The sequence below is a fragment of the Nerophis ophidion genome, linkage group LG14 (genome assembly GCF_033978795.1).
Source record: "Nerophis ophidion isolate RoL-2023_Sa linkage group LG14, RoL_Noph_v1.0, whole genome shotgun sequence".
NCBI classification, from domain to species: domain Eukaryota; kingdom Metazoa; phylum Chordata; class Actinopteri; order Syngnathiformes; family Syngnathidae; genus Nerophis; species Nerophis ophidion.
In genome coordinates this window covers 49,898,435-49,911,663 of record NC_084624.1, presented here as the reverse complement: position 1 = coordinate 49,911,663, position 13,229 = coordinate 49,898,435, and the positions used below count along the sequence as shown (strand labels likewise).

The following is a 13,229-nucleotide window of genomic DNA, read 5'->3' as shown; positions in this document are numbered from 1 at the left end:
ATGAACTGCTGCGCTTGAGGGGTTTGAACCCAAATGGCATCATCTCTAAGCAGGAGGAAGGTGTGGTGCCTTCTGGAAGGTTTACTTCTTATAAACCTGGTTTTGACTTTAGGCTCCATCTGTAGGCATGTTTTTGTGTCCGCCCTATCCATTTTTAAGCCTGTTTGTCACACAACTCTTTAATCCCTCTGGGCTAAATCTCACAATGTGGTTGGTTTTTGTTATGATCCGCTGCCCGGATAATAGTTTTTGAGTTTGTGTGTCTCAGTTGCCATGACGGCAAATTACATTCACCTGCCTCCGGTCAGAGTGCTATTTAGTCCTTGTCCTGGCCTCACTCGGTCTGGGTTCCTAGTTTGTTTTTTTGTACAACAAGTGAGGACGTTTGTTTCCTGCTCTCTACCTGCTAGCTTCCACGCTAGGCCTCTTTACTTTCTAGCTCTCATGCTAGCTCTTATTAGTTTTTTGCCTTAAGTGCTTTGAGCACGTTTTTCTTATCTGAGTTATTTATAAATAAATAATTTGTTACTACCTGCACGCTGTGTCCGAAACCCGTCTGCATTCCTGGGAGAACGACCCGGTGGTTACAGGTTTTAATGGTGTACCAAAAAAAGAGCAGTTTTCATTACTTTATTGACCCTTTGATGATATATTTATTCCATCAACATTGTTCAAATGTATAAGAAAATTGTGTAACGAAATGAAGCTGCGTGTTTTGTAGTTTTGAAGATGCTATTTTATTCAGTTATCCCTCTTGGTAGCTGTCTTTCAGTTTATTCTGAAACACCTCTCTTGGCATATGAAGTCATTCTTCCATTGCTGTCACTTCATCTTCCAAGAAGAGCAATGGTAAATTGTTCCGAACTATAGCACACTGGGTCATGTTGTGGAGTCCAGTCATCACACAGCAAGTCAAACCGCTACGCGAGAGCCTCATATCACTTGCTGGAGACCACAAACCAGATGTTAGGTCGTAGTACTCAACGTGGCTGGTTGTGGAGTTACCATTGTAACCCCCAGAGACGATCAGGCAATCCTCGACAACTTCAATGCCAAAGTTGCTTCTTGGGCATTGCATGCGGGGCAAGATAATCCAGCTGTTGGACAGTGGGTTGTAGGCCTCAGCGCTGCTCAGACGGATTTCACCATCGAAACCTCCAACCTTCGAGAGCAAAAACAGACTGCAGAATCATGTTGAAACATGGGTGTGTATGTACTGAATGTGTGGTTGTATGTGCATATCTGCATATTCTTATAAAGTTAAACGAAAAGTGACTGGATTTTTTCTTGGTTGATGAAGATGAGACAGATTTAATTAAAAGGTTTGTTTTTTTCTAGTTTTCGACCCAACTCTCTCTAATATTTCAATAGTTTTTAATCCTTCTTTGTGAGGACATTGTTGGTTCTCATAAACGGAAATGCTGATTATCGGTCCTGCTAGACACCGAACTCTATTTAATAATACAACTCTAACATTTGACAACCAAACAATTAAACAAGGCGACACGGTAAAGAATCTGGGTATTATCTTCGACCCAACTCTCTCCTTTGAGGCACACATTAAAAGCGTTACTAAAACGGCCTTCTTTCATCTCCGTAATATCGCTAAAATTCGCTCCATTCTGTCCACTAAAGACGCTGAGATCATTATCCATGCGTTTGTTACGTCTCGCCTCGACTACTGTAACGTATTATTTTCGGGTCTCCCCATGTCTAGCATTAAAAGAATACAGTTGGTACAAAATGCGGCTGCTAGACTTTTGACAAGAACAAGAAAGTTTGATCACATTACGCCTGTACTGGCTCACCTGCACTGGCTTCCTGTGCACTTAAGATGTGACTTTAAGGTTTTACTACTTACGTATAAAATACTACACGGTCTAGCTCCATCCTATCTTGCCGATTGTATTGTACCATATGTCCCGGCAAGAAATCTGCGTTCAAAGGACTCCCGCTTGTTAGTGATTCCCAAAGCCCAAAAAAAGTCTGCGGGCTATAGAGCGTTTTCCGTTCGGGCTCCAGTACTCTGGAATGCCCTCCCGGTAACAGTTCGAGATGCCACCTCAGTAGAAGCATTTAAGTCTCACCTTAAAACTCATTTGTATACTCTAGCCTTTAAATAGACCTCTTTTTTAGACCAGTTGATCTGCTGTTTCTTTTCTTTTTCTTCTATGTCCCACTCTCCCCTGTGGAGGGGGTCCGGTCCGATCCGGTGGCCATGTACTGCTTGCCTGTGTATCGGCTGGGGACATCTCTGCGCTGCTGATCCGCCTCCGCTTGGGATGGTTTCCTGCTGGCTCCGCTGTGAACGGGACTCTCGCTGCTGTGTTGGATCCGCTTTGGACTGGACTCTCGCGACTGTGTTGGATCCATTATGGATTGAACTTTCACAGTATCATGTTAGACCCGCTCGACATCCATTGCTTTCCTCCTCTCTAAGGTTCTCATAGTCATCATTGTCACCGATGTCCCACTGGGTGTGAGTTTTCCTTGCCCTTATGTGGGCCTACCGAGGATGTCGTGGTGGTTTGTGCAGCCCTTTGAGACACTAGTGATTTAGGGCTATATAAGTAAACATTGATTGATTGATTGATAGTTTTGGACGATCTAATATGTATGTCTCTAGTGGATGTATCCCCTTATGGGTGCTAAAGTCTGCCTGAATAATACACAGATGTACTTGATGGGTGTCCGGGCTCTCCCTTATACAAACCCCGTTTCCATATGAGTTGGGAAATTGTGTTAGATGTAAATATAAACAGAATACAATGATTTGCAAATCATTTTCAACCCATATTCAGTTGAATATGCTACAAAGGCAACATATTTGATGTTCAAACTGATAAACTTTTTTTTTTTTGTGCAAATAATCATTAACTTTAGGATTTGATGCCAGCAACACGTGCCAAAGAAGTTGGGAAAGGTGGAAATAAATACTGATAAAGTTGAGGAATGGTCATCAAACACTTATTTGGAACATCCCACAGGTGTGCAGGCTAATAGGGAACAGGTGGGTGCCATGATTGGGTATAAAAACAGCTTCCCAAAAAAATGCTCAGTCTTTCGCAAGAAAGGATGGGGCGAGGGTCACCAATTTGTAAGCAAAATGTGGAACAGTTTAAGAACAGCATTTCTCAACGAGCTATTGTAAGGAATTTAGGGATTTTACCATCTACGGTCCGTAAAATCATCAAAAGGTTCAGAGAATCTGTAGAAATCACTGCACGTAAGCAATGACAGTATGGATCTTAGATCCCTCAGGCGGTACGGAATCAAAAACCGACATAAGTGTGTAAAGGATATCACCACGTGGGCTCAGGAACACTTCATAAAACCACTGTCAGTAACTACAGTTGGTCGCTACGTCTGTAAGTGCCAGTTAAAACTCTACTAGGCAAAGCAAAAGCCATTTATCAACAACACAAAGGAACGCCGCTGGCTTCGCTGGGCCCCAGCTCATCTAAGATGGACTGATGCAAAGTGGTAAAGTGTTTTGTGGTCTGACGAGTCCACATTTCATATTATATTTGGAAACTGTGGACGTGGTGTCCTCCAGAACAAAGAGGAAAATAACCATCCGTATTGTTATAGGCGCAAAGTTCAAAAGCTAGCATCTGTGATGATATGGGGGTGTATTAGTACCCAAGGCATGGGTAACTTACACATCTGTGAAAGCACCATTAATGCTGAATTGTCCATACAGGTTTTTGAGCAACATATGTTGTCATCCAAGCAACGTTATCTTATTTCTTATTTCAGCAAGACAATGCCAAGCCACATGTTACAACAGCGTGGCTTCGTAGTAAAAGAGTGTGGGTACTTTCCTGGCCCGCCTGCAGTCCAGACCTGTCTCCCATCGAAAATGTGTGGCGCATTATGAAGCGTAAAATACGACAACAAGACGCCGGACTGTTGAACGACTTAAGCTGTACATCAAGCAAGAATGGTAAAGATTTCCACTTTCAAAGGGTGAACAATAAGTTTCCTCAGTTACCAAACGTTTATTGAGTGTTGTTAAAAGAAAAGGTGATGTAACACAGTGGTGAACATGCCCTTTCCCAACTACTTTGGCAAGTGTTGCAGCCATGAAATTCTAAGTTAATTATTATTTGCACAAAAAAAAAAGTTTATGAGTTTGAACATCAAATATCTTATCTTTGTAGTGCATTTAACGGAATATGGGTTGAGAACAATTTGCAAATCATTGTATTCCGTTTATATTTACATCTAACACAATTTCCCAACTCATATGAAAACAGGGTTTGTAGATTAATGATTCTGTTACATTAATATCCATTTTAGATGCCTCTTTGGTGAGGTATTCTGCACATGCCTACCTGTAGACACCCCAGGGTATACCAAGGACACACTAGGAGCACTATGTCTCACAGTCTGCCTTTGAATGCCTGGCATTTCGCTGGTCAATGCAGCTTTAAAGGGGAACTTTATCACAATTTCTGAAGGGTTAAAACCAAAAAAATATCAGTTCCCAGTGGCTTATCTTATTTTTCGAAGTTTTTCTCAAAATTGTACCCATCACGCAATATCCCGAAAAACGGCTTCACAGTGCCTGATTTTAACCGTCGTTATAGCCAGCCGTCCTTTTTTCTGTGACGTCACTGCGTGAAGCCACCAGTAGCAAATTTGGCGTATAGCATAGAAAGGTAGCATAGTAGTTGGATTCAGACTCGGATTTCAGCGGCGCAAGAAATTCAACAGATTACGCATGTATTGAAACGGATTGTCGAAGTGTGGAGGCAGATAGCGAAAACAACATTGAAGAAGAAACTGAAGCTATTGAGCCATATCACGATAGACAGCAACAACGAGGACGATTTCGGCTTTCGCCTTCTAACCAACGATTGCATCTTTTGACCACTGGTGCAACTTGAATCCGTCGATTGGTATGGGTTTGTTTGGCATAAATGTGGGTGGAGGGAAAGGCTGGAAGCAAATATAGCTACAAATGAGGCATAATGATGCAATATGTACATACAGCTAGCCTAGAGAGCATGTTAGCATTGATTAGCTTGCAGTCTTGCCGTGCGCAAATATGTCTGATTAGCACATAAGTCAATAACATCAACAAAACTCACCTTTGTGATTTCGTTGACTTTATTGTTGGAAATGCATCTGCTTTGAGTGTCGCAGGATATCCACACATCTCTGTGCCGTCTCTGTCGTAGCATCGCTATCGTCCGTAAAGTGTGCAGAACAAACGAGGAACTTTCGCATCTTTTGACCACCGGTGCAACTTGAATCCGTCGATTGGTATGTGTTTGTTTGGCATTAAATGTGGGTGGAGGGAAAGGCTGGATGCAAATATAGCTACAAATGAGGCATAATGCTGCAATATGTACATACAGCTAACCTAAATATCATGTTAGCATCGATTTGCATGCCGTGACCATTGATATGTCTGATTAGCACACTCCACGTAAGTCAACTTGAATCCGTCTCTGTTCGTGTTGTTACACCCTCCGACAACACACCGACAAGGCATAATGTCTCCAAGGTACGGAAAACAGTCGAAAAAGCGGAAAATAACAGCTGATTTGACTTGGTGTGTGTAACGTGTTTGAGAAAATGGCAGATGGCTTCCCGTTGTGACGTCACGGGTGAAAGGTCATCGCTCCAACAGCGAACAATTGAAAGGCGTTTCAATCACCAAATTCACCCTTTTAGAGTTCGGAAAAAGGTTAAAAAAACATATGGTCTTTTTTCTGTAACATCAAGGTATATATTGACGCTTACATAGGTCAATCAATCAATCAATGTTTACTTATATAGCCCTAAATCACTAGTGTCTCAAAGGGCTGCACAAACCACTACGACATCCTCGGTAGGCCCACATAAGGGCAAGGAAAACTCACACCCAGTGGGACATCGGTGACAATAATGACCCAGTGGGACGTCGGTGACAATGATGACTATGAGAACCTTGGAGAGGAGGAAAGCAATGGATGTCGAGCGGGTCTAACATGATACTGTGAAAGTTTGATCCATAATGGATCCAACACAGTCGCGAGAGTCCAGTCCAAAGCGGATCCAACACAGCAGCGAGAGTCCCGTTCACAGCGGAGCCAGCAGGAAACCATCCCAAGTGGAGGCGGATCAGCAGCGCAGAGATGTCCCCAGCCGATACACAGGCAAGCAGTACATGGCCATCGGATCGGACCGGACCCCCTCCACAAAGGAGAGTGGGACATAGAAGAAAAAGAAAAGAAACGGCAGATCAACTGGTCTAAAAAGGGAGTCTATTTAAAGGCTAGAGTATACAAATGAGTTTTAAGGTGAGACTTAAATGCTTCTACTAGGTCTGGTGATAATGTTCCCCTTTAAAAGGTGCAGTTTCAGGCACTGATCAAAAACATAAAATTGGGCCCTCCTGTTGGCAAACTTGATGCCATACCCACTTCCTGCCAAATCCAGCACCAATTGGGACATGTCTGCAAAGAGAATAACCGATCCGATGTGGTGATGTCAAGAGTTTCGGAAGGTTGGCAGATTGACCGCTGGGAATGTTTGGAAATTCCTAAATGTTAATCCAGAAATTCCACCCCCGGTGCACACCGTTTAATTGGGGCAAGGTGATCATTCTCAGGTGAAGATGCTTGTTGTGATGGTCTGTGCCAATGAGATATTGACTAGCCTTCATCCCGCCATCACATGTAGTCGTGGTGTACAAAAGAGCCGTTGTCTCTGGTTTGTTTTAAGATAACTTTTAGGTCCCCAACCGTCAACATTATCGAATGCCCGCCAATTGCTTGAAGGGGTGTTTTATCTGGATATAATAAAAATATACAAACCTAAGAAAGGGATCCTTGTTCATATTTAAGGTCTAAGACATTGCCAGTGGATAAACACTTGGCTTCCATTTTGTCCGGGCATGACAAGCCTTAACATTGGATCTCAACACCCGTTGAAAATTATCACCAGACCTATGTAAGCGTCAATATATACCTTGATGTTGCAGAAAAAAGACCATATGTTTTTTTTAACCGATTTCCGAACTCTAAAAGGGTGAATTTGGCGATTTAAACGCCTTTCAATTGTTCGCTGTCGGCGCGATGACCTTTCACCCGTGACGTTACAACAAGAAGCAATCCGCCATTTTCTCAAACACATTACACACGCCAAGTCAAATCAGTTCTGTTTTTTTCCGTTTTTTCGACTGTTTTTCCGTACCTTGGAGGGTGTAACAACACGATCAGGGACGGATTCAAGTTGACTTATGTAGAGTGTGCATTGATTAGCACGGCATGGTAATCGATGCAAACAGGCTATTTAGGCTAGCTGTATGTACATATTGCATCATTATGCTTCATTTGTAGCTATATTTGCATCCAGCCTTTCCCTCCATCCACATTTAATGCCAAACAAACACATACCAATCGAGGATTCAAGTTGCACCAGTGTAAAAAGATGTGAAAGTCCCTCGTTTGTTCAGCATGTTTTACCGACGGTAGCGATGCTACGACAGAGATGCGTGGATATCCTGCGACACTCAAAGCAGATGGATTTCCAACAATAAAGTCAACAAAATCACAAAGGTGAGTTTTGTTGATGTTATTGACTTATGTGCTAATCAGACATATTTGCGCACGGCATGACTGCCAGCTAATCAATGCTAACATGCTATCTAGGCTAGCTGTATGTACATTTGTAGGTATATTTGCATCCAGACTTTCCCTCCACCCACATTTAATGCCAAACAAACACTTACCAATCGACGGATTCAAGTTGCACCACTGGTCAAAAGATGCGAAAGTCCCTCGTTTGTTCTGCACATTTTACAGACGGTAGCAATGCTACAACAGAGATGCGTGGATATCCTGCGACACTCAAAGCAGATGGATTTCCAACAATAAAGTCAACAAAATCACAAAGGTGAGTTTTGTTGATGTTATTGACTTATGTGCTAATCAGACATATTTGCGCACGGCATGACTGCCAGCTAATCGATTCTAACATGCTATCTAGGCTAGCTGTATGTACATTTGTAGGTATATTTGCATCCAGACTTTCCCCTCCACCCACATTTTATGCCAAACAAACACTTACCAATCGACGGATTTAAGTTGCTCCAGTGGTCAAAAGATGCAATCGTTGGTTAAAAGGCGATCGCCGAATAGCTTGGAATAGCTATTAATAGCTATTCGCTCAATAGCTTCAGTTTTTTCTTCAATTTCGTTTTCGCTATCCGCCTCCACACTCCAACCATCCGTTTCAGTATATACGTAATCTGTTGAATCGCTTACGCCGCTGAAATCTGAGTCCAAATCCGAGCTAATGTCGCTATATCTTTCTGTTCTATCCGCCATGTTTGTTCGTATTGGCGTCACGCAGTGACCATCCATCCATCCATCCATTTTCTACCGCTTATTCCCTTTCGGGGTCGCGGGGGGCGCTGGCGCCTAATCGGGCGGAAGGCAGGGTACACCCTGGACAAGTCGCCACCTCATCGCAGGGCCAACACAGATAGACAGACAACATTCACACACTAGGGCCAATTTAGTGTTGCCAATCAACCTATCCCCAGGTGCATGTCTTTGGAGGTGGGAGGAAGCCGGAGTACCCGGAGGGAACCCACGCATTCACGGGGAGAACATGCAAACTCCACACAGAAAGATCCCGAGCCTGGATTTGAACCCAGGACTGCAGGAACTTCGTATTGTGAGGCAGACGCACTAACCCCTCTGCCACAGTGACGTCACAGGAAAATGGACGGGTGGATTTACAAATTGCGAAAATCAGGCACTTTAAAGCCTTTTTTCGGGATATTCCATGATGGGTAAAATTTGAAAAAAAACCTTCGTAAAATTAAATAAGCCACTGGGAACTGATTTTTATTGGTTTTAACCCTTCTGAAATTGTGATAATGTTCCCCTTTAATCCAATGTTTTTAGGCAAACCATCTTAAAACCACTGTTGAATACACTAAATATAAATAGTACTCACTGCATAAATATGGTCAGCAAACCCAATGACTCCAACGCCACTGCGGCGGCTGCCCATTGGGGCAATCATAGTCCACTCGTTGGTCTCTGGGGTATAGTACTCTGCTGTTTGCAAGGGTTCATTTCCATTGAAACCCCCACAAACATAAATCTGGAACCAACAGAATGATAGTCAAAACAAAGTGAGCTTTCATAAGAAACATGCTTAATCCTACGCTACACCTACCTTGTTGTTGAGGGCCGTGCAGCTGGCATCACTCCTCTGTTCGTGCATACTCGCAATAAAAGTCCACTGGTTGGTCTCAGGCCTGTAATATTCTGCAGTCTTTAGCCTTACATGTCCATCAAAACCACCTATTACGTAGATGCATCCGTTTAGCACAGTTACGCTCACATAGCAGCGACGATAGTGCATGGGCGCCACTTCCTGCCAGGTCCGTGTGTTCAGGTCAAAGCGGCTGACGGTGTTGTAATGTTCCGCACCATCGAAGCCACCCAGACAGTAAATGCAGTCATTGAGAAAGGCGGCGCCGCAGTAAGCGCGGGCTTGATCCATTTTGTCGAACAGGTAGTCCCAACAGTTGGCGTGCACATCATATGCTTCGATGCAGTCCGTTGCACTCGGACCACTCCAGCCTCCGATCGCCAACAACATGGCAGATGGTAGGCGAGGACGGGCGATGAGGTTGCAATATGCAGAGACAGAGTTTGTTGTCATGTGTCGCATCACACGTGCCGCAAAAGCAACCATGTCCAAGCATTCTCGGCTGTCCTGCACCTGCTGATTGGACAATACGTTGATGGTGATGTACTCCTGACTCACCAGAGCTAGACGCACCTGCATAGTGTCAGGAATACAGATTAGAGTTGTCCAAAACATTTTTTCTTGATTGATTGATACTTTTATTAGTAGATTGCACAGTACAGTACATATTCCGTACAATTGACCACTAAATGGTAACACCCCAATAAGTTTTTCAACTTGTTTTAAGTCGGGGTCCACGTTAATCAATTCATGGTAGTTATTGTATTGTAAATATTCAAAGGCCTACTGAAAGGAGATTTTCGTATTTAAACGGGGACAGCAGGTCCATTCTATGTGTCATACTTGATCATTTCGCGATATTGCCATATTTTTGCTGAAGGGATTTAGTAGAGAACATCCACGATAAAGTTCGCAACTTTCGGTGCTAAGAGAAAAGCCCTGCCTGCCTCTACCGGAAGTTGCAGACAGTGACGTCACACATGCGATGGCTCCTCACATATTCACATTGATTTTAATAGGAGCCTCCAACAAAAAGTGTTTTTCGGGCCGAGAAAACGACAATTTCCCCATTAATTTGAGCGAATATGAAAGATTCGTGTTTGAGGATATTGGTAGCGACGGAGGCTTCACGGTGGCAGAGGGGTTAGTGCGTCTGCCTCACAATACGAAGGTCCTGCAGTCCTGGGTTCAAATCCAGGCTCGGGATCTTTCTGTGTGGAGTTTGCATGTTCTCCCCGTGACTGCGTGGGTTCCCTCCGGGTACTCCGGCTTCCTCCCACTTCCAAAGACATGCACCTGGGGATAGGTTGATTGGCAACACTAAATTGGCCCTAGTGTGTGAATGTGAGTGTGAATGTTGTCTGTCTATCTGTGTTGGCCCTGCGATGAGGTGGCGACTTGTCCAGGGTGTACCCCGCCTTCGGCCCGATTGTAGCTGAGATAGGCACCAGCGCCCCCCGCGACCCCAAAAGGGAATAAGCGGTAGAAATGGATGGATGGATGGATGGTAGCGACGGACTAAAAAAAAACAAAAAAAAACGCGATTGCTTTGGGACAGATTCCAATGTTTTTAGACACATTTACGAGGATAATTCTGGGAAATCCCTTATCTTTCTATTGTGTTGCTAGTGTTTTAGTGAGTTAAATAGTACCTGATAGTCGGAGGTGTACGTCCACGGGTGTCTTGAGGCCAATGCCTCAAGGGAGTCGACGGCAGCTTTATGGACGGCACAAGCTCAGCTTTTCTCCGGTAAGAAGCGACTTTTTAACCACAATTTTCTCACCGAAACCTGCTGGTTGACATTCCGTCGTGATTCATGTTCGCTTGACCATGCTCTGATCCATAGTAAAGTTTCACCTCCGGGAATTTTAAAAGAGGAATCACCGTGTGTTTGTGTGGCTAAAGGCTAATGCTTCCCAACTCCATCTTTCTACTGTGACTTCTCCAATATTAATTGAACAAATTGCAAAAGATTCAGCAACACAGATCTCCAAAATACTGTGTAATTATGCCGTTAAAGCAGACGACTTTTAGGTGTGTGTGTGTGCAGCGCTCATACTTCCTAAAAACCCGTGACTTCTTGCGTACACGTCATCATTACACGACATTTTCAAGACGAAACTCCCGGGTTATTTAAAATTGCAATTTAGTAAACTAAACCGGCCGTATTGGCATGTGTTGCAATGTTAATATTTCATCATTAATATATAAACTATCAGACTGCGTGGTCGGTAGTAGTGGGTTTCAGTGGGCCTTTAAAGGCCTACTGAAATGAGATTTTTCTTATTTAAACGGGGATAGCAGGTCCATTCTATGTGTCATACTTGATCATTTCGCGATATTGCCATATTTTTGCTGAAAGGATTTAGTAGAGAACATCGACGATAAAGTTTGCAACTTTTGGTCGCTAATAAAAAAGCCGTGCCTTTACCGGAAGTAGCAGACGATGTGCACGTGACGTCACTGGTTGCGGAGCTCCTCACATCCTCACATTGTTTATAATCATAGCCACCAGCAGCAAGTGCAATTCAGACCGACAAAGCGACGAGTTCCCCATTAATTTGAGCGAGGATGAAAGATTCGTGGATGAGGAAAGTTAGAGTGAAGCACACAAAAAAAAGGCAATTCAGATGTTATTAGACACATTTACTAGGATAATTCTGGAAAATCCCTTATCTGCTTATTGTGTTAATAGTGTTTTAGTGAGATTATAAAGTCATACCTGAAAGTCGGAGGAATGCACTGAAAGCCAGAGTCTCTCAGAGAAGCCTATGGAGGAGCCAAGATCACAGCTGCCTTTTTGACAGCTACAGGAGGTCGCATGATCCACTCGTTTCCGGTAAGAGCTGACTTAATATTACAATTTTCCCATTCAAAAACTTGCCGGTTGACGGAGAGAAACATGTTCGCTTGACCGCTCTGTGTTAAAGCTTCACAACAAACAAAGAAACACCGGCTGTGTTTCGGTGCTTAAGGCAGCTGCAATCCACCGCTTTCCACCAACAGCATTATTCTTTATAGTCTCCATTATTAATCGAACAAATTGCAAAAGATTCAGCAACACAGATGTCCAAATTACTGTGTAATTGTGCGATGAAAAGAGAGTAAGTGGTGCTGGGCTAATACAGTGGGGCAAAAAAGTATTTAGTCAGCCACCGATTGTGCAAGTTCTCCCACTTAAAATGAGGACAGAGGTCTGTAATTTTCATCTGTGAGAGACAGAATGTGGAAAAAAATCCAGGAATTCACATTGTAGGAATTCTAAAGAAGGTATTTGTAAATTATGGTGGAAAATAAGTATTTGGTCAACCATTCAAAGCTCTCGCTGATGGAAGAAGGTTTTGGCTCAAAATCTCACGATACATGGCCCCATTCATTCTTTCCTTAACACGGATCAATCGTCCTGTCCCCTTAGCAGAAAAACAGCCCCAAAGCATGATGTTTCCACCCTCATGCTTCACAGTAGGTATGGTGTTCTTGGGATGCAACTCAGTATTCTTCTTCCTCCAAACACGACGAGTTGAGTTTATACCAAAATGGATACATGGATGATACAGCAGAGGATTGGAAGTGAAGTGAAGTGAATTATATTTATATAGCGCTTTTCTCTAGTGACTCAAAGCGCTTTACATAGTGAAACCCGAGATGCTACCTCAGTAGAAGCATTTAAGTCTCATCTTAAAACTTATCTGTATACTCTAGCCTTTAAATAGACCTCCTTTTTAGACCAGTTGATCTGCCGCTTCTTTTCTTTCTCCTATGTCCCCCCCTCCCTTGTGGAGGGGGTCCGGTCCGATGACCATGGATGAAGTACTGACTGTACAGAGTCGAGACCCAGGATGGACCGCTCGTCGGGACCCAGGATGGACCGCTCGCCTGTATCGGTTGGGGACATCTCTACGCTGCTGATCCGCTTGAGATGGTTTCCTGTGGACGGGACTCTCACTGCTGTCTTGGATCCACTATGGATTGAACTTTCACAGTATCATGTTAGACCCGCTCG

The 13,229-nt window shown here is 43.5% G+C and overlaps 1 protein-coding gene across 2 annotated transcripts in view; it reads right to left on the bottom strand.

Annotated features, from left to right (window-relative positions):
• Positions 1–713: 713 nt before the first annotated feature.
• LOC133568802 (kelch-like protein 10) overlaps positions 714–13,229 on the bottom strand; it is a 35,631-nt gene continuing 23,115 nt past the window's right edge. For both annotated transcript variants that reach the window (XM_061920947.1, XM_061920946.1), the window contains exons 3-5: positions 9,187–9,798; positions 8,962–9,111; positions 714–1,162 (exon numbers count right to left, since the gene is read on the bottom strand). In XM_061920947.1, the coding sequence (XP_061776931.1) occupies positions 806–1,162; positions 8,962–9,111; positions 9,187–9,798 (1,119 nt within the window). In that variant the 3' untranslated portion in view covers positions 714–805. The remainder of the gene's footprint in view (positions 1,163–8,961; positions 9,112–9,186; positions 9,799–13,229) is intronic.